General features: G+C 35.8%; 1 protein-coding gene across 1 annotated transcript in view; it reads right to left on the bottom strand.

Annotated features, from left to right (window-relative positions):
* ADAMTSL3 (ADAMTS like 3) overlaps positions 1-18807 on the bottom strand; it is a 366781-nt gene that overhangs the window by 238759 nt on the left and 109215 nt on the right. Inside the window, exon 5 of the mRNA XM_087429032.1 lies at positions 128-173. Coding sequence (XP_087285158.1) covers positions 128-173 — 46 coding nt within the window. The remainder of the gene's footprint in view (positions 1-127; positions 174-18807) is intronic.

Genomic DNA, 18807 nt, shown 5'->3' with positions numbered 1-18807 from the left:
TGTCAATTAAACAACTATTCAGATTTTCCACAAAGGGTACCAAGAGGCCATTAGCTTTACAGTACACATTATAACTTAACACACGAACATATTTTATTGGATTGTATATTTTTATTACATAACTTACATGATTGCTGCATGTCTTGTATCGAATATTCTGCCCTTCACAATTCCTGAGGGGAAAAAAAGAGAATAATGATTTCATAGAAGTGGTAAACAAGGCCCTGGTAAAACTTTTATTAGTGCACATTACCTCAAAGATTCAAAGTTTAAATTCTAAAAAATAACTTTCAAGAATCAGGAGGCCAAAATGTCTCATGGAAGTGTGACTTTAAATAGAAAGTTGAATTAATGTAATATTACTTACACGAAGTTTTTACCCCGGGGGTCCATATAACCACTGAAATTAATATATAATGTGTGTGTATGCATGTGTGTGTGTGTGTGTGTGTGTGTGTGTGTGTATAACGTGTGCATACGTGTATTTTCTTCCATGAGGAAGAAGGGAAAGCTACAGGCAGAAGCATCTGTGTAGCATGTCCCCGTGGGGGAATTTCTCTTCCTCTTACTCAGGAACCCCAAGTTAGCTGGGCACTCACGTCCTTCTCTAACGGATACAACTGTCTCTGTTAGTAATATGCATGAGGCAATGCTTCTATTTTTTATTTCAACCATTGGCTTTACTAAACAGACGCTACGAAATAGTGTTGGGGTGGCTTTCTTGGGATACTGACACTGGAAGGGTCTGAAGTCATACAAAGATTTGAGAACCCTGCGAGGACGACCGCCACATACCCTTTCCTCCCCTCCAGCCACTTGGTCTGGGACCCTGCCACTCATTTTCCAGGCAGATGTTCCCATTGGATGTTTGAAATTCCATCTGGGAGGTGCTTTCCTCAGGCAGTGCCTGCTGCTCTGTACTTTACATAAATTCCTTAAAGATATCTGATCTATTCATGGTATGTTTCCCAATTTTTCAATGGAGTTACATATTTTTACCTTTTATGTTTCCCTGGCCAATTCAATGGCAAATTTGGAGCGAGGAAAGCTAAACAGAGGCTTAACTCATCATCTTGCATTAAAAGTCAGTCGATACTATTTCAATTGTTTTAAAATATTTACTCCTAGAAGAACAGAAATTCTTTTTCTTTTTTTGTGAGGGAGATTAGCCCTGAGCTAACATCCGTTGCCAATCCTCCTCTTTTTGCTGACGAATATTAGTCCTGGGGTAACAACCGTGCCCATCTTCCTCTGCTTTATATGGGACACCGCCACAGCATGGCTTGACAAGCGGCGTGTGGGTGCATGCCCGGGATCCGAACCTGCGAACCCCGGGCCACCGAAGCGGAGCACGCGCACTTAACTGCTACGCCACGTGGCCAGCCCAGAACAGAAATTTTTAAGAAGTGGACCTGAGGAGATCATTTTTTTCCCAGTATGATTTAAGTATGAACTTATATGAAATGATTGATGGAGGCTATTGTGTAATATATAACTCTTTGCACACACTTTCTGATGATTCTATTTTTATTTATCACAAAAGGAGTAAGTGAAAACTAATAAAGTGACAGGAAGTATAGAGGAGGAAAATCAGTCATTCAAAATCCCATCACCAGGACCTTTACTCTTAATATTTTGGCATTTAATCTTCCAATGTTTCTGCCATGATTTATTTACAGATGTAAAATCATACTGCTAATTCAACTTTGTATTTTTTTTTAATCTAATATAACAAGCATTTTCCCATTTTATTAATAGTTCTTTGGAAAAATTGTTTTAATGACTACATAATAGTTCATTATACAAACATTATTTTTTTGTAGTTTTGAATTAAAAAATTTCTTTTAATTGTGGTAAAATACACATAAAATTTACCATCTTAATCAGTTTTAAGTATACTGTTCAGCATTATAAGTATATTCACATTATTATACAGACATTACCTTTTTTTTTTTTTTGGTGAGGAAGATTAGCCCTGAGCTAACATCTGTTGCCAATCCTCCTCTTGTTGCTGAGGAAGATTGGTCCTGTGCTAACATCTATGCCCATCTTCCTCTACTTTATATGGGACACTGCCACAGCATGGCTTGACAAGCGGTGCGTAGGTCTGCACCTGGGATCCAAACCTGCGAACCCTGGGCCGCTGAAGCAGAGTGTGCAAGCTTAACCACTATACCACTGGGCCGGCCCCCAGACATTACCTTTTGTGGTTATTTATGCTGCCTCTTCTTTTTCCCTACTTTTAAAATTTACATACAGTAAAATTCACTTTTTTGGAGTGTATAATTTGATGAGTTTTAACAAACCCATACAGTTGTGTAAGCACTACCATAATCAATATGTAGAACAGTTCCATCACTGCATAAATGCCCCCATGTTGCCCCCTTAGAGTCAACTTCTCCCCACTCTCAGCCACAGGCAACCACTGATTTGTCTTCTGTCCCATTAATTTTGCCTTTTCCATAATGTCATATAAATGGAATCATACAGCATGTAGCTTTTTGAGACTGACTCTTTCACTTAACATAATACATCTGAAATCCATCCATGTTGTTGCATGTATCAGTTTTCTCCTTTTTAATTGCTGAGTAATATTCCACTATATGTATGTACAACAGTTTGTTTATCCATTCACCAGCTAGATATTTGGGCTGTTTCCAGTTTCTAGCAACTATGAACAAAACTGCTGTAAACATTAACATACGGGTTTTGTCTGAGTGTAACTTTTCATTTCTTTTGGATAAAAACTAAGAAATGGGAATAGTGAGTCTGCTTATTTTTATAAAATATAATAATGCTTTGCTAAACATCTTTATATTTTCATTTTTGTTCATATTTAGAATACATATCTAGAAGTGAATAACAAATGCCAGTCCATTTATAATATGACTTTTCCATGTACGAGTTTTTAACTCTTGGTTGGCTAAGTAGTATGTGATTGGTTGTTTTTCTAAGAAGGGTATATGGATGGCATATTATTAAACCTTTGTATGTCACACAGGAAAGGCAATGCAGCAAGATATATTACTTTTTTCATGATCTTCCTCAAAACTGTAGACACTCTTCATTGACCTTTGACATTTAGACTTGCAGAGGAGAAGTCTGATTTTTATTCTTTTGTACATGTCTGGAAGCTTACAATTGTTTTGTTTTGTTGGCATTTGAAGTAAAAATTGCAGTCAAAATATATCTAGTTGTGTGTTTATTTTTATCAATTTTGACTGAAAATGGTGAGCCCTTTTGATTGGAGTGCTCAAGGTCTTTATTTGCAGTGCTGCAGACTATTCTCAGATTATGATTTTGATTACCGCTCTTGTTCCAAGAATGCCTGTAATTCTTAAGTTAGAGTTCTCTCTCTCTGCTCCTCTTATTTCCTTATTGATCTATCTATGATGTTCTCTTATATACATCTCATTTCTTTGACCTTCTCTTATGCTTCCAAGAAATCTCCTACGGATGTTCCTCCACATGACTGATTTTCTTTTTCTGTAGTGATTATTGTGTATTTTATTTCTGATAAACTTTTTGATACTGATTTTCACTTTTTCTTTCTTTGTGATCCTTCTCGAACTCACCCTTCTCCATCGACATCTCATACCATCCTAACCTCACTCTCTATTCCAACTGCAGCATGTACCCCTAGTCTCCTCACATCTGTATTCTGGGAGGTGCAATCCCTAATGGGATTTAGAAGGCATATGAGAGAAAGAAGTTTTGGAACAGAACAGCATTATAGCTGCCTCCAAAAGTGTTACCTAAATGACAGTTAAATTTCTGTACTTGAAAACAGACAAGGTATCCAATTAGTTGCCCTTTTTAATATAATTCCCTTGACTTGTGGATTAGAACATCTTCCCAGATTATTGCAATAGGTTGACCCAGTCTTAGTATTTTGTAACATTGTGTGTTTCCATCTCTGTCACTTGTCATAGGTACACAACTTCAAAATTTAATATTAAACTCTCGATGAGGTTACATCAAATTTTAAGGATTCAAGAAGCACCAAACTGGGAGGCTCACGGGAAAACCAGAGAGAAATGACTCCATCCTCCTGGGAAACAACAGCTATGCCTAAGTCATTTACTTATGTGACTTATTTCATTATGCTTTCTACATGTGGATAAAAGAAGAAAAGAAATTACAGAAAAAGTGAAAGGGTAACTTAAAATACTCTGCTTAATTTAGAAAAGCCCCCATTGAGGAAAGCAGCTAACAGATTAGGGAAGTGATAACCAAAAGCTTTTTGTATCATTCTGAGTTATAACCTTAAAAAGCTTTGATTCAATTTCAAGTGGACAGGCAAATTACAGAGACATAGTTTAAGAAAGTATTTGAATTGATCTAAATACTGGAATGCAAAAACTGTTGAAACTTACAAAGAATGACATTTTCTTTAAAAGTGTATTAGAACTTCAGGAATAATTTTTCAGATGCATTTTTAGTAATTGTTTCATTTTAGCTATTTAAATGAGAAATAAAACTACTTTTATAAAAAGAAATTTAAAACTAAAAGGAAAAAACCTATCAGTTGAAGGGAGCTTATGGTTGTGACTCACGCCTGCTGTGTAGACCACATAGTCATGGTCTACACCCCACTGCCATCTGCTGTGTCCTAATTGTAAGCCCAGTATCCAGGAGGCACTAACTTGCATCTTGATGTTGAGCTTGCAAAATCTAAACCTAAAATATAAGTATATCTCCATTTCAAATCCCACTACAGCTGCAGCAAAGCAATATGGAAAACAGAGCATTTTATTTCACGAATTCTCAAAATATAAAATACCATTTGGGACTTATTCCTTCTCCAACTACCTCTTATGGTGAACCTACTATGTACTAGGATGAGGATATAAAGATGCAGGGAGATTCTCTCTCAATTCCCTTAACAAGTCAGTAGGAAGAGCTTTTTTTAACCCAACCCTCTGGCCAACATTTTTATCATTCTACTTCATTTTGTCCAACCTAACACACACGAAGCCCACTGACTGGCCTCTATTGATATCACATGCTTTGGTTACAATTTAATATGAAAATGAATGACCACTTTATGAAACAGGCATAAAATGAAATGCAAGTTATTTTAAAGTTAAGGACACTGGAGTCCTAATTCCCCAAGCAGGAACCTGCCAGCTTATTCTGGAAATAATTCCTTTGGCTCAAAGCAACTGAACTGCAGAAATATTACTTCCAAGTCTATAATTTCATTCTAATTATTACATGCAAGAGCTAATGGTTATCAGGAGTATATGAAAATTCAAGAACACCATTTCACAATTATGTATTTTCTATCCACTACAACACTCATAACACCCTGAAACTGAAGATTTTTGAAGCCATAAATTTTTGAATATATAAAAAACATATGTTGATTCCACATGAGGATACGTTAGAAACATTAATAAAATTTCCCTGGAGTTTATAGCACTATAATTTATTACATTCATTTGATGATATATTGACTCAAATACTAGTGTCTTAAAAACTGAGAAGCATGTGTTTCGAAGAATAAAAATATATTAATTTTTTAAAATAGTTAACTTAAACCTGTGTCTCCCACGGTTGGCACTCGATTAGAATATTAAGTTACAAATTTCTGCAGGAGAAAGACACATTCTGGCGGGCGTATGGTTTGCAGTGCAAAAGAACTGACTGTGTATTTAAATGTAATCAAAGTCTGCAATAACTTTATCTACAAAGAAATAAATGCACAAAATAGCTACATTCATCCCTTTCCCTAGATCGTGAATTTAAAGGAGCACTCTGATAAAATGAGAAGGCACTGAAATGCTTTCTAAAGCTTTGGGATAGCTTTTTATTTGGTTTTACGTATAACTACCTCCATATTCTTCTTCCAAGAAAAATCGACCACAAGAGCTCAATATTTATGAAGATTTAATAAGTTTCTAAAGCTGTTCAAGGATAGAGACCTGATAAGCTTTCCAAGGGAAGTAGGTTTCCTTCATAATAATCTCAGAGTGCTTCCAAAATTACAGTGAAAGTTCTTAATATGGGAGTGGGTATATAAGGTGTGGGGCTGCCAAAAAGGTGGGGAGCAGGAATGAATAAATTATTAACAAAGCTGCTGCCCTTCTTTTGAATTAATCTAATTTTTATGCAGAGAAATGATGTTACTGTCCCTGTTTCTTATCAGAGACATGGAACGCGTGGGAGCACCACAAGCTTGGCCCCAGGCCAGGACCCAAGCTGGAAGAAGGACATATATCGCCACACACTTACCCTACTGTACATACCACAGAACATACTATGCTCTCATCTATTCTTTTAATATTTGGTTTAGGATCTTTTCTAGCCTCAGATATTTGTTCAAATTAGATCAGCTCAGGGAGCGAGCAAATTTGGAGAATCTCAGGCTTAACAGCAAATTTCAGAATATACGTTAAGATTTGTACATACATAGACTAAAAAACACTACATAAGTCCTAAAAAAATGAAAAAGTTAAGTGAGTACTACTTCAGGAACAGAGACTCAAAATATAGTAGCAATATTTAGGATAGAATTGTTTTTGTGTTCCAACAATTATTTTATTACGCAATGTTTTAAGTCCACCAAAAAGTAAGGAGAATGATACAAACTCACGGACACACTAGAAAGCTTCATCAATTCTTAAAAGTTTTCTTTGGATTTATTTTTAAGAAATATATCATTACAAATATGGTGGAAGCTCCCTGCTAAACAGCCTCAATCCTACTCCCCTCCTCCCTCCTCAGAGGTAACTAAGTACATGGCATCACAGTGTGCACAACCCTCCATAGCCTGATTCTTTTGTCTCAACACTATGTTTTGAGACTATCCATGTTGATAGATGCAACTCTAATTCATTTATTTTTATGGCTCTAGAGTAATCCAATTTATTAATATACCACAATTTATTTATCGATTCCTTTTATTTTTTATTGATCAATTTTCCTAAAGGTTTACGAAGATTTAGGTCGGTTCTGCAATGAGAAATCTCACACTCTCACGTTAGGCACATCTGCACACATTTCTCCGGGATATATACCTGAGAGGGACTGCTCTGTGGTGGGCATTTACAGCTCCACTATCACCAAATATTGGCAAATTACCTTCTAAAGTGGGAAAACCAATTTTCCCTCGTACTAGTCACACAGGAAGGTTCTTTATTTCACACATCTAAGTCAATATTTGACATTTTAAAACTTTGAAATTCTTCCCAATCTGAAGAATATGAAATATCTCACTTTGTATTTTTGTGCATTTTTTTGTTAGTGAGGTTAATATTTTCATTTGTTTTTGACTATGAAGGTTCCCTTTCTGTGAATTTCCTGTTCGTATCCTTTGCCCATTTTCTACTAGCTTTTTTTTGCTTTTGTTTTATTGGTATGTAAAAGTTATTTATATATTTCAGATACTAATCCTTTATTGGCTATATTCATTGTCAAGAGTCTCCCATTCTCATCTTTTGTTTTGGTTTATAGTATATTTTATGATACAAAAGTGTTTGTTTAGTGTGCTTGAATGTATCGATATTTTCCTTTGTAACTTACATTCTTTGTATCTTAGTTAAAGACTAATTCACTACCCAGAAATCATAAAGACATTCTCCTATATTTTCTTCTAAATATTTTCAAGTTTTGCTTTTCATGAGTAGACTTTAATCCACCTGGAATGTATTCTTCATACAGATTGGCATTTTCTAATATTTTTCCTTTGGATATCAATAATCATATCTGAGCCCCATGTACTGAATATCCACCCTTTCTCCACAAAACTTTAATGCCACCTTCAATACACATCAAACCCCATCATACACACATTTCCACCTCTGGGCTCTCCATTTTGCTCTCCTGGTCTGTTTGTGCTTACGCTGCTACTGTAGCTCAATTTTAAAACAATCAGTGTCTAGGCAAGTCTCCCATTTTGTTCTTCTCCAAATTGTTTTCATTATCTTTGCACTTCCATATGATTCTTAGAATTGGAATTATGCTTAAAGATTAATTTAGGGGAAATTGGCATTTTTATGATATTGAGACTTCCTATTTAGGAACATCTCTCTCCATTTACTTAGGCGAGCTTTTAAATATTTCATAAAGGTCTTATACATATTTTATTGAGTTTATTACAAGGTACCTTATATTTTGTTAGCAGTATAAATAGTATCTTTTTGAAATTGTGCTTTCTCATTAATTTTTGCTACTGTATAAGAATATAGTTATTTGTGCATTAATTTTGTTTCCAATAATCTTAACGAACTCTTTTGTTAGTCCTATTATTTTAGGTGTAGATACTCTTGGATAGTCTATCTAGACAATCAGGTCAGCTCCGAATAATGAGAGTTTTGCTTTTTCCTATCTAATCTTTATATTTTGTATTTTTTTCTTGCCTTATTACACTGACTATGACCTCAAGTACAATTGTGAACATAAACAATGATAGCAGGCATTCTTATTGCATACCTAATGTTAAAGAAAACACAGTAACATTTTACTACGAAGGATGATATCTACTGTAGATTAAGAGTGTACACTTCTATTCCGAGATTGCTGAGATTTTTCTTTCCAACTATGAAAAAGTGTTCATTTTATCAAATGCATTTTTGCATCGATTTAGATAACTGTATGACTTTTCCCCCTTAAATCTTCAATGCTGTGCCTGCTGGTGCTTACTCATGTCAAATATTTCCTCGTGCATTACGTATTTTAGGATTGCGAGTTTATTATAAGCAGGGCTGTATTGATGGGATTAGGAATCCCTATACAGCCTGGCTTGGTGACCCATCTCTCTATATCTTTTACTACTACCAGTAACCTCAGGGCTGTCATAGGTTACAAGACCTCTTTTCATATTAATTTCTTACCTCAAAGCTTCCACAACCACATAGGATATATACATTCAACTCAATATATACAATATATATAGATCAATATACATGCACCTCAAACTCTTGGCAGAACAGGTCCATTGCTCCAAAGTGGAAATTTTTTTCCATTCAGTGTTGAGATCAAGATATTTAAATTTCCTATGCTGGCATATGACTTTCCTTCTCTAGTCCATCTGTTCAGTACATATATGGACTTTAATGGTTCTGCCTTTATATCAGAGTTGGAGTTCCTATGCTGTGCCTCACATACACTCAAGACTTGATATCTTGTGATTATGAAGGAATTAAAACTCAACAGCGTGAGTTCTAGAGACCAGAAAATCCCATCTCCATCCCTGGAGTAGGCACAGAATCAGTTATGCACTTACTGGGCTGGCCTTCAGTTTCCTCTTTGTTTTTTGGTTCTGTGGTTTCCTTTTAATTTCTTGTAGGTTCAGCTTTACTTTTTTTTTTTTTTAATTAAGACTTTACTTTTTCAGAGTAGTTTTAGGTTCACTGCATAACTGAAGGGAAAATACAGAGATTTCCCATATATCCCCTGACCCTACATATGCATGGCTTCCCCCATTATCAACATACCCCACCAAACAGTACATTTGTTACAAGTGATGAACCTACATTGATACATCATAATCACCCAAAGTCCACTGTTTACATTAGGGTTCACTCGTGGTATTGTACATTCCATGGGTTTGGATAAATGTATAATGACATGTATTCATAATTATGGTATCATACAGAGTATTTTCGATGCTTTAAAAATCCTCTGTGCTCTACCTATGCACCCCTTTCATTGATCTTTTTACTGTCTCCAGTAAACTCTGGGTTTTACTTTCCCAGAATGTCATATAGTTGGAATCATACAGCGTTTGGCCTTTCAAATTGGCTTCTTTCATGTAGTAATATGCATTTAAGATTCCTCCATATCTTTTCATGGCTTGATAGCTCTTTTTATTTTAGCACTAAATAATATTCCATTGTCTGGATGTACCACAGTTTCTTTATCGATTCACCTAATAAAGCACATCTTGATTGCTTCCAAGGTTTCGCAATTATGAATGAAGCTGCTATAAACATCCATGTGCAGGTTTTTGGGTGGACATAAGTTTTCGACTCCTTTGGATACATACCAAGGAGCACAAATGCTGGATCATATGGTAAAGTATGTTTAGTTTTCTAAGAAACTGCCAAACTGTCTTCCATAGTGACTGTACCATTTTGCATTCCCATCAACAATGTATGAGTTCCCGTTGTTTCACATCCTCATCAGCATTTGGTGCTGCCAGTGTTCCAGATTTTGGCCATGCTAATAGGGGTGTAGTGGTAGTTCATTGTTGTTTTAATTTACATTTCCCCAATGGCATATGATGTGGAGCATCTTTTCATTTGCTTATTTGCCATTTATATATCTTCTTTGGCAAGGTGTCTGTTAAGGTCTTTACCCCATTTTTTTGTTTTGTTTGGTTTTTGTTTTTCTTTTTTTGTGAGGAGGATCAGCCCTGAGCTAACATCTGCCAATCTTCCTCTTTTTTTTTTTTTTCGCTGAGGAAGATTGGCCCTGGGCTAACATCCGTGCCCATCTTCCTCCACTTTATACGGGATGCCACCACAGCATGGCTTGGCAAGTGGTGCGTTGGTGCGTGCGCGGGATCGGAAACGGTGAACCCGGGGCCACCACAGCGGAGCGCGCGCACTTAACCGCTTGCACCACCAGGCCGACCCCTTTACCCCATTTTTTAATTGAGTTGTTTTCTTATTGTTGAGCTTTAAGAGTTTTTTTATATTTTAGATAACAGTCCTTTACCAGGTGTGTCTTTTGAATTTATTTTCTCTCAGTCTGTGGCTTGTCTTCTCATTCTCTTGACGTTGTTTTTTGCAGAGCAGAAGCTTTTAATTTTAATAAAGTCCAGCTTATCAATTATTTCTTTCATGGATTGTGCCTGTGTTGGTGTTGTACTTAAAAAGTCATTGCCATACCCAAGGTCATCTAGGTTTTCTCCTATGTTATCTTTTAGAAGTTTTGTAGTTTTGTGTTTTACACTTAGGCCTGTGATCTATTTTGAGTTACTTTTTGTGAAGGATGTAAGGTCTCTGTCTAGATTCATTTTTCTTGCACATGGATATCCAGTTGTTCCAGCACCATTTCTCGAAAAAAACTGTCTTTGCTTCATTGCATTGCCTTTTCTCCTTTGTCAAAGATCAGTTGACTGTATTTATGGAGGTCTATTTCCAGTCTCTCTACCTGTTCCATTGATCTAGTTGTCTATTCTTTCACCAGTACCACACTCTCTTGATTACTGTAGCTTTTTAGTAAGTCTTGAAGTCAGGTAGTGTCAATCTTCCAACTTTATTCTTCTCCTTCAATATTGTATTGGCTGTTCTGGATCTTTTCCCTCTCTGTATAAACTTTAGAATCAGTTTTTCAATATCCACAAAATAACTTACTGGGATTTTGATTGGGATTGCATTGAATCTATAAATCAAGTTGGGAACAACTGATCTTGACAATATGGAGTCTTTCCATCCATGAACATGGAATATCTCTTTATTCAGCTTTATTTTTAAAAAGATTTATGTCCTGGGCCCAGCCTGGTGGCGTAGCAGTTAAGTTCGTGCGCTCCGCTTCGGCAGCCCGGGATTCACAGTTTCGGATCCTGGGCCGTGGACTGACACACCGCTCATCAAGCCATGCTGTGGTGGCATCTCATATAAAGTAGAGGAAGATGGACACAGATGTTAGCCCAGGGCCAATCTTCCTCAGCAAAGAGAGGAGGATTGGCAACGGATGTTAGCTCAGGGCTAATCTCCCTCACAAAAAAAAAAAAAAAATTATGTCCTATTTTACCCGGCATTTCTAGGTATTTTTTAAATTAAATTAACTCTTTTATTCTAAAATAACTGTAAATCACATGCACTTGTAAGAAATAATGAAAAGAGATCCCATGTATCCTTAAGCCTGTTTCCCCCAATGGTAGCATCTTGTAAAACTATAGTACAATAACACAATCAGGATACTGATATTAATACAGTCAAAATATAGAACATTTCTATCACCACAGGATCCTTCAAGTTGCGTTTTATAGTTGTACCTTCGCCCCTCCCACCCTCACCTCCTCAATACCTGTCAATTACTAATCTGTTTTCCATTTCTATAATTTTTGTCATTCCAAGAATATTATATAAATGGATTCATATAGTATGTAGCCTTTGGATAATGGCTTTTTTTACCTCAGCATAATTCCCTGGAGATTCGTCCAGGTCATTGCATGTATCAGTGGTTCATTTTTTTTTTACTGCTGTGTAGTATTCATTGGACAGTATGGATGTAGTATAGTTTTTTTTAACTCTTCACCCCTGAAGGGCATCTGGGTTGTTTCCACCATTCGGATATTATGAGTAAAGCTGCTATGAACATTAATGTACAAGTTTTCATGTGGACTCAAGTCTTCATTTCTCTGGGATAAGTGCCCAGGAGTACAACTACTGGGTTGTATGGTAGTTGCAGGTTTATTTTTTTAAGAAACTGCTTAACAGTTTTCCAGAGTGGCTGTACTATTTTACATTCCCACCACCAATGTATGAGTGATCTAGTTTCTCTGCATCCTTGCCAGCATTTTGTGTTGTCACTATTATTTTTTTTTTAGCTATTCTGATAGTGTGTAATGATATCTCATTGTGGTTTTAATTTGCATTTCCCTAATAGCTAGTGATGTTAAGCATCTTTCCTTGTGCTTATTTGCCATCTGTGTATCCTCTTTGGTGAAATATCTGTTCATATCTTTCATTCATTTTCTAATTGGATTGTTTGTTTTTTTAATTGTTGATTTTTAAGAGTTCTTAATATAGATACTAGGCCTCTGTCAGATACATGTTTGCAAATATTCTCTCCCATTGATCTATGTGCTTATCCCTCTTCCAACACCATGGTTTTGATTACTGTAGCTATATAATAAGTCTTGCTATCAGGTAGACTGATTCCTCCTACTCTATCATTTCGGGTTTTTTTTTCGAAATTGTTTTAGCTATTTTAGGGATTATGCCTTTCCATATAAATTTTAGAATAATTTTGTTTATATCTACAAAAAAAAAGCTGGAATTTTGAGTGAAAATGGGTTAAACCTGTAAATCAATTTGGGAGAACTGCTATCTTTACTACTTTAACTCTTTCAATCCATGAACACAGTCTCTCCATTTATTTAGATCTACGATTTCTTTCATCAGCATTTTACAGTATTCAGCATACAAGTCCTGCATATGTTCTGTTAGGTTTACACCTAAGTATTTAATCTTTTTGAGTGAATGTAAATGGTATTGTATTTTTTTTTTCTCCTGAGGAAGATTCACCCTGAGCTAACATCTGTTGCCAGTCTTCCCCTATTTTGTATATGGGTCACCGCCACAGCATGGCTGATGAGTGGTGTAGGTCCACACTGGGGATCCAAACCTGTGCACCTTGGCTGCCAAAGTGGGGCATGCTGAACTTAACCACTACGCCATGGGGCTGATCCCAATGGTATTGTATTTTTAATTTTAGTGTCTATGCATTCATTGCTATTCAGAGAAATAAAATAGATTTTTGTATGTTTATTTTACATCCTGTGACCTTGGCAAATTCATTTTTTAGTTCTAGGAGTTATTTTGTAGATTCTTGAGATTTTCTACAGAGACAAAAATGTCATCTGCAGTAAGGTCAGTTTCATTTCTTCTTTTTGATCTGTATATCTTTTATTTTATTTTCTTGTCTTATTGCACTAGGTTGAACAAAAGTTTCCCCTTTGCCTGTTCTTAGGGGAAAAGCTTTCAGTCTTTCATCATTAAGTATAACATATAATGGTAGCTATAGCTTTTTAGATATTCTTTATCAAATTGAGGATTTCCCCTCTATTCCTGTTTTTCTGAGAGTTCCTTATCATGATCGGTGTTGACTTTGTCAAATGCTTTTTCTACATCAATTGATATGATCCTGTGAATTTTTTCTTCCTTGGTTTATTAACTGGCTAAATTACATTGATTGACTTTCAAATATTGAACCAGCCTTACATCCCTGAAATCAACCCCACTTGGTCATGGTGTATAATTCTTTTCATACATTTTTGAATACTATTTCATAGTATTTTATTGATAATTTTTCTATCTATATCCATGTGGGGTATTGTCTGTAGTTTGGGGGTTAGTCTTTGACTGTTTTTGGTATGAGAGTAATACTAGATTCATAAAATGAATTGGGAAGTGTTCCTTCTTCTATTTTCTGAAAGAGATTGTGTGGAATTGGTATAAATTCTTTTTTAAAAGCTTGGTAGAATTTTCCAGTGAAACAATCTGGGCCTGGAGATTGGGGGTAAAAAGGTTTTTTTTATTACAATTTCAATTTCCATCATAGTTATGGAACTACCTATCTACTTAGTACTAAGGATATCTTTGGACTTCGTAGACCAAAGAAAGGTAAGTCCTAAGACAGCTGTAAGGAATTCCTAGAAGTAACTCAATTTGCTCTACAGAACTCACAAAAGGCTCCAGAAGTGGCACATCAGATACTTCTGAAAGTGGGATAAACTGGTTGAAAGTCTGCTTAAGAAGCAGTTAGACTCCAAGATCCCCTTCCTTACTTTGGCAAAACTCTGTGTGTTATTGTCTAAAGAGGGTAAAACAGAAAGTTGCTGGACTAAGAGATAACTGGGTACAATTAAGGGCAAAGGTACCATACTGAAAAAAAGGATTGAATAATAATGAATGTACTTAATGCTGAGACCCCAGCTTTCCGCCCCACTCAGTTTCTAGAATATTGAAATCAGAAGGCCCTTGTCTGAGAAATCAGAGCAGCCCAAAATAAAATACCTAAAGACATCATCAAGCAATGAGATAGATCAGCCACTTCTCCCCACAATTAAGCTCACAAGTCCTTTCCTTAAATATGAACAAGCAAATAAGGATCACCAGAAATCTTAGAAAAGGCTCTAACATGAAATGTAGTGACAAAAACAAACAAACAAACAAACAAAAACCAGAAGCCAGTAATTTGGAAGGAACTGAGACTATGCAAGAAGAAGAAAACTTCCCCCCAAAAGCCTATTCATATCCTCATAGACAAAAGAGAAGATACTGCACCTGGGAATCAGGGACTGCACCTGGGAATCAGGGACAGAATGCTATTTAAAAATAAATTTAAGGAACAAAAAAAAAAGCCTCAGAAAAAAATAGAGAGAGAAAGAAAGAGATATAAAATACCTAGTAAGAGAGCTGGAAAATAAGTTAGGTAAATCTCCCAGAAAGTAGGGCAAATGGACAAAGAGAGGAAAATAGGAAGTCTAATACCTGAATAATAGGAGTTTCAACAAAAGAGAACAGAGAAAAATGAAGAGAAAAAATCATCAAAGAAATAATTTGAGACCAAAAGGAATAAATATTCATAGTGAAAGGGTCCAATCTGTGTCCAACACAATGGATGAAAATAGACCAACGCCAAGACATAGCAAGACATAGCATTATGAAATATCAGAACACCTGGAGCAGACAAATGCTTCTAAATGCTTCCAGAGAGGAGAAAAAAAAAGTAGGAAAGCAGAATGCCTTCAGATTTCTTAACACACCATTTATTATTAGAAGATGAGGGAGCAATGCCTTCAAGTTTCTGAGGGAAAATAATTTCTATATAACTCTATACCTGGAAAGCCATCATTCAAGTTTGAGGGTAAAATAAAGATATTTTCAGATATCCAGGAAGTTCCTGAACAATGTACTCCATAAAAACGAGAAGGTAATTAAGAAAAAGGAAGAGAGGTGATGAGGAAACAGGAGCACTAACGCAGGAGAGAGGTCAGTGACGGATCCAGGACGACAGTAAGATGAGGTTCCAGGACGCCTCCTGAGTTCCTAGCTAGAGAGCAACTGATTCAGCATAAGGCCATTACGAATTCTCCAGGAAAGAAGTCTAAAAGAAGATGAACGAGAATGAAAATTAGAAGAGTGAGTGAAAATTAGAATGACTAATTTTTCTGAATTAGCAATAAACGTAGAAAACTAAAAAAAGAAGCAAACAAAAGACAAGGCAATCATTGACTCTAGAGAACAGAAAAAATACTCAGGAAAGGAAAAATAATTACAGTATATCACATGACTCAGCTGTGCATAGTATAGAGACACAGTCATAACAATTTAAACATGAGTATTGGTCTAGACAAAGTCACATATAACCCTGAACGAGGGACTGGAGGGGAAAGAGGGAGAGAGCAGGTGTGCACGCACGAGCACAGGCACTAAGGGAACAAGAGGTGTGAAAGACTGCCAAATCCTCTTGTTCCAAAGTATGAATCTAAGAGATAAGGCCTACAACTGAACAACCATGAAGTTGCAATTTAGCGTGTTATTTAGAAATTTAGAATAAATATAAAAATAATCAAAGAAAAGAGTTAATAGTAGTTGCCCCTGGAGAATGAGAAAATGGGAGGAAGGGGATCAGGAGATTGTTGTTTTTCACCTCAAGCCTAATTGAGCTTTTTGGCTCTCTAAACTATATATATGTACCTATATGGAAAAAAAATAAATAAATAAAATAAAGTAAAATCTTTTTAAAAATCTCACTGTAATAAGTCCGTATTCTCCAACATAGTTTTCAATATTCTTTACCTATCCCACAGACCCATACTATAGTCAAGCAGGCTTTTTTTTTTTTAATCAACCCTGGAATTTATTAATGCATTTATCTACTTATTTATGGAATAAAATTTACTAAATTTCCACTATATGTCAGTAATAATGTTGGACACAGGATAAAGAGATAAAAGACACCATCTACGCCACCTAAAATTTTGTTTCAATTGTGGAAATAGAAATATAAAACAACACAATGAAATAGAACTCTGATAAAAGTATTCACGAGATCCTAAGGAGACACAGAAGAGTTGCATGTAACCGAGTAAAGGGTAGGAACTGCCAACAAATGCATACAGGAAGAAATGGGGATTCGAAGGAGTTTTCAAGGTCACCTATGCGTCAACCAGAAAAAGGAGAAAAGGATGCTTTAGGCAGAAGGAAGAGTATTGACAAAACATGTGAGGTGATAGTATGAATTCACTTATTTACTCTTTCAATTCACATTATTTGGGTCCCAATCACATGTTAGATACTGTTAGACCTTGGAGTGGCAGTCATTGTCCCTTCCCTAAAAGGAGTCCTATTTTGCCAACAATATGAAGCACAAAAGAGGAACGTCAAAGTTAGACCAATGTGTCAAGACAGGCTTGCTAAACGAGGATGACCTTGAAGAATAAGTAAGAATTAGCCTGATATCACACTAAAAAAAGAAACAAAAGTATACATGATAAGATGCAGATGATTACAACAATAGACACAAAAAGGGCCAGGTTTAATGGGAAGGAAAGAATATAAGGTAACAAATATGCCATAGCAGCATTTTAAAACTTCATTAGAAGTTAACACATCAGAAAAAAAAAATTCAAGTGGGAAGGATCTTGAAAATCACTCTCAAATACACAGGAAAAGAAAAAGAGATGAAAGTGATTAGAGACAACATAGTCAAAGCGGAAGAGAGACAGAAATAACTGGCATTCATGAAGAAGAGGCCAGAACAAATGGGCAAGAACCAACAGTGAATGATATAAGAGAAGAAAATTTCTCCTACAATAAAAAAGAATCTAAATCTGTATGACAAAGGTGGCCACCATGTGCCAAGGAAAAATAAATAAAAACAGACTGACAGCTAGACACAACCTTGTAAAACTCTTGACTTGAGGAAAAAATAAAGACTTCTATAGGTAGCCAGAGAGAACTAACAGGTTATCTACAAAAGAAGAACAAAAGTCAAGCTGGGCCAACAGTTCTATGAGCAACACTGTATACCAAACTTTATGGAAAAAGAACTTCTGAGTCTTGAGAGGGAAAAGCTGTGTCTCAGGAATTTTATACCTAAATAAGCCATTCACTGTTTATGTGTGAAGGCAAGAGAAAGACGTTTTCAGATATATGAGGACTCATAAAGTATAAGACTGACAACTTTTTCCTGAAATTAAAAAGGCTATAAAGGCTTGCTGCTTGAAGTGTGGTCCATGGACAAGCAGCATTGATGTCACCTGGGAATTTGTTAGAAATGAAAGCTCCTGGGCCCCACTCCAGACCTACTGAATCAAAGTTTATATTTTAACAAGATCCCTAGGTGATTCATATGTGCACTAAAATTCCAGAAGCACAGCTCAAAACATATCCCTGCCAACAAAGTGATGATTCAAAATGAAGAACTGAAAAGACTGACAATAAGCACTGAAATAATGGACGCACACATACACAATTAAGCTTCAACATGGTTTGAAATATGATTATGAAAGAAAAGATATAAAGGGGAAAAACAATGCCAATAAATTGAGTATAAAATCCCATATTATACTAATGAAACCCAGGAAGTGGAATGAAGAAGAAAAGCATAAAATATTTATCAGCTTACATAGAGAGAAATCAAAAGAAACTATTTGGTTATTGGCATTGATAGTTATAAAGTAATTATTAAAACATGGTTTTCAAACACCTTAAATTCAATTATCAATAAAATAAAAACAGGATATGTGTGTCTGTGTGTGTGTGTGTGTGTGTGTGTGTGTGTGTGTGTGTGTGCGCGTATAATTTCCAAATTACCAGAGGCAAAATTTCAGGAAAAAACATGAAAGAAAGATTTTAAATAGAGATGGTAATCTGAGCACATATATTCAACTCCTTCTCCTTAAAAATGCCTACTGAAATGACCAACAGAGTACATTAATAAGTTAACATCCCTACGTCACATCTGGAAATTCATAGAGGCTATATACAAGCCAGAAACGTCAATGTATAGTGTAAGCAAGACTGAATTAAACGAGAATGCATAAATATACTATTCACTGTACACAAAAAAGAAGACTGCTTTTGAATTCTGTGGCAGAGATCCACAGGAGACCCCCCC

This window comes from Ceratotherium simum, chromosome 3 (genome assembly GCF_057802395.1).
Source record: "Ceratotherium simum simum isolate JZ-2026a chromosome 3, ASM5780239v1, whole genome shotgun sequence".
NCBI classification, from domain to species: Eukaryota; Metazoa; Chordata; class Mammalia; order Perissodactyla; family Rhinocerotidae; genus Ceratotherium; species Ceratotherium simum.
This window is presented reverse-complemented; position numbering and strand designations above follow the sequence as displayed.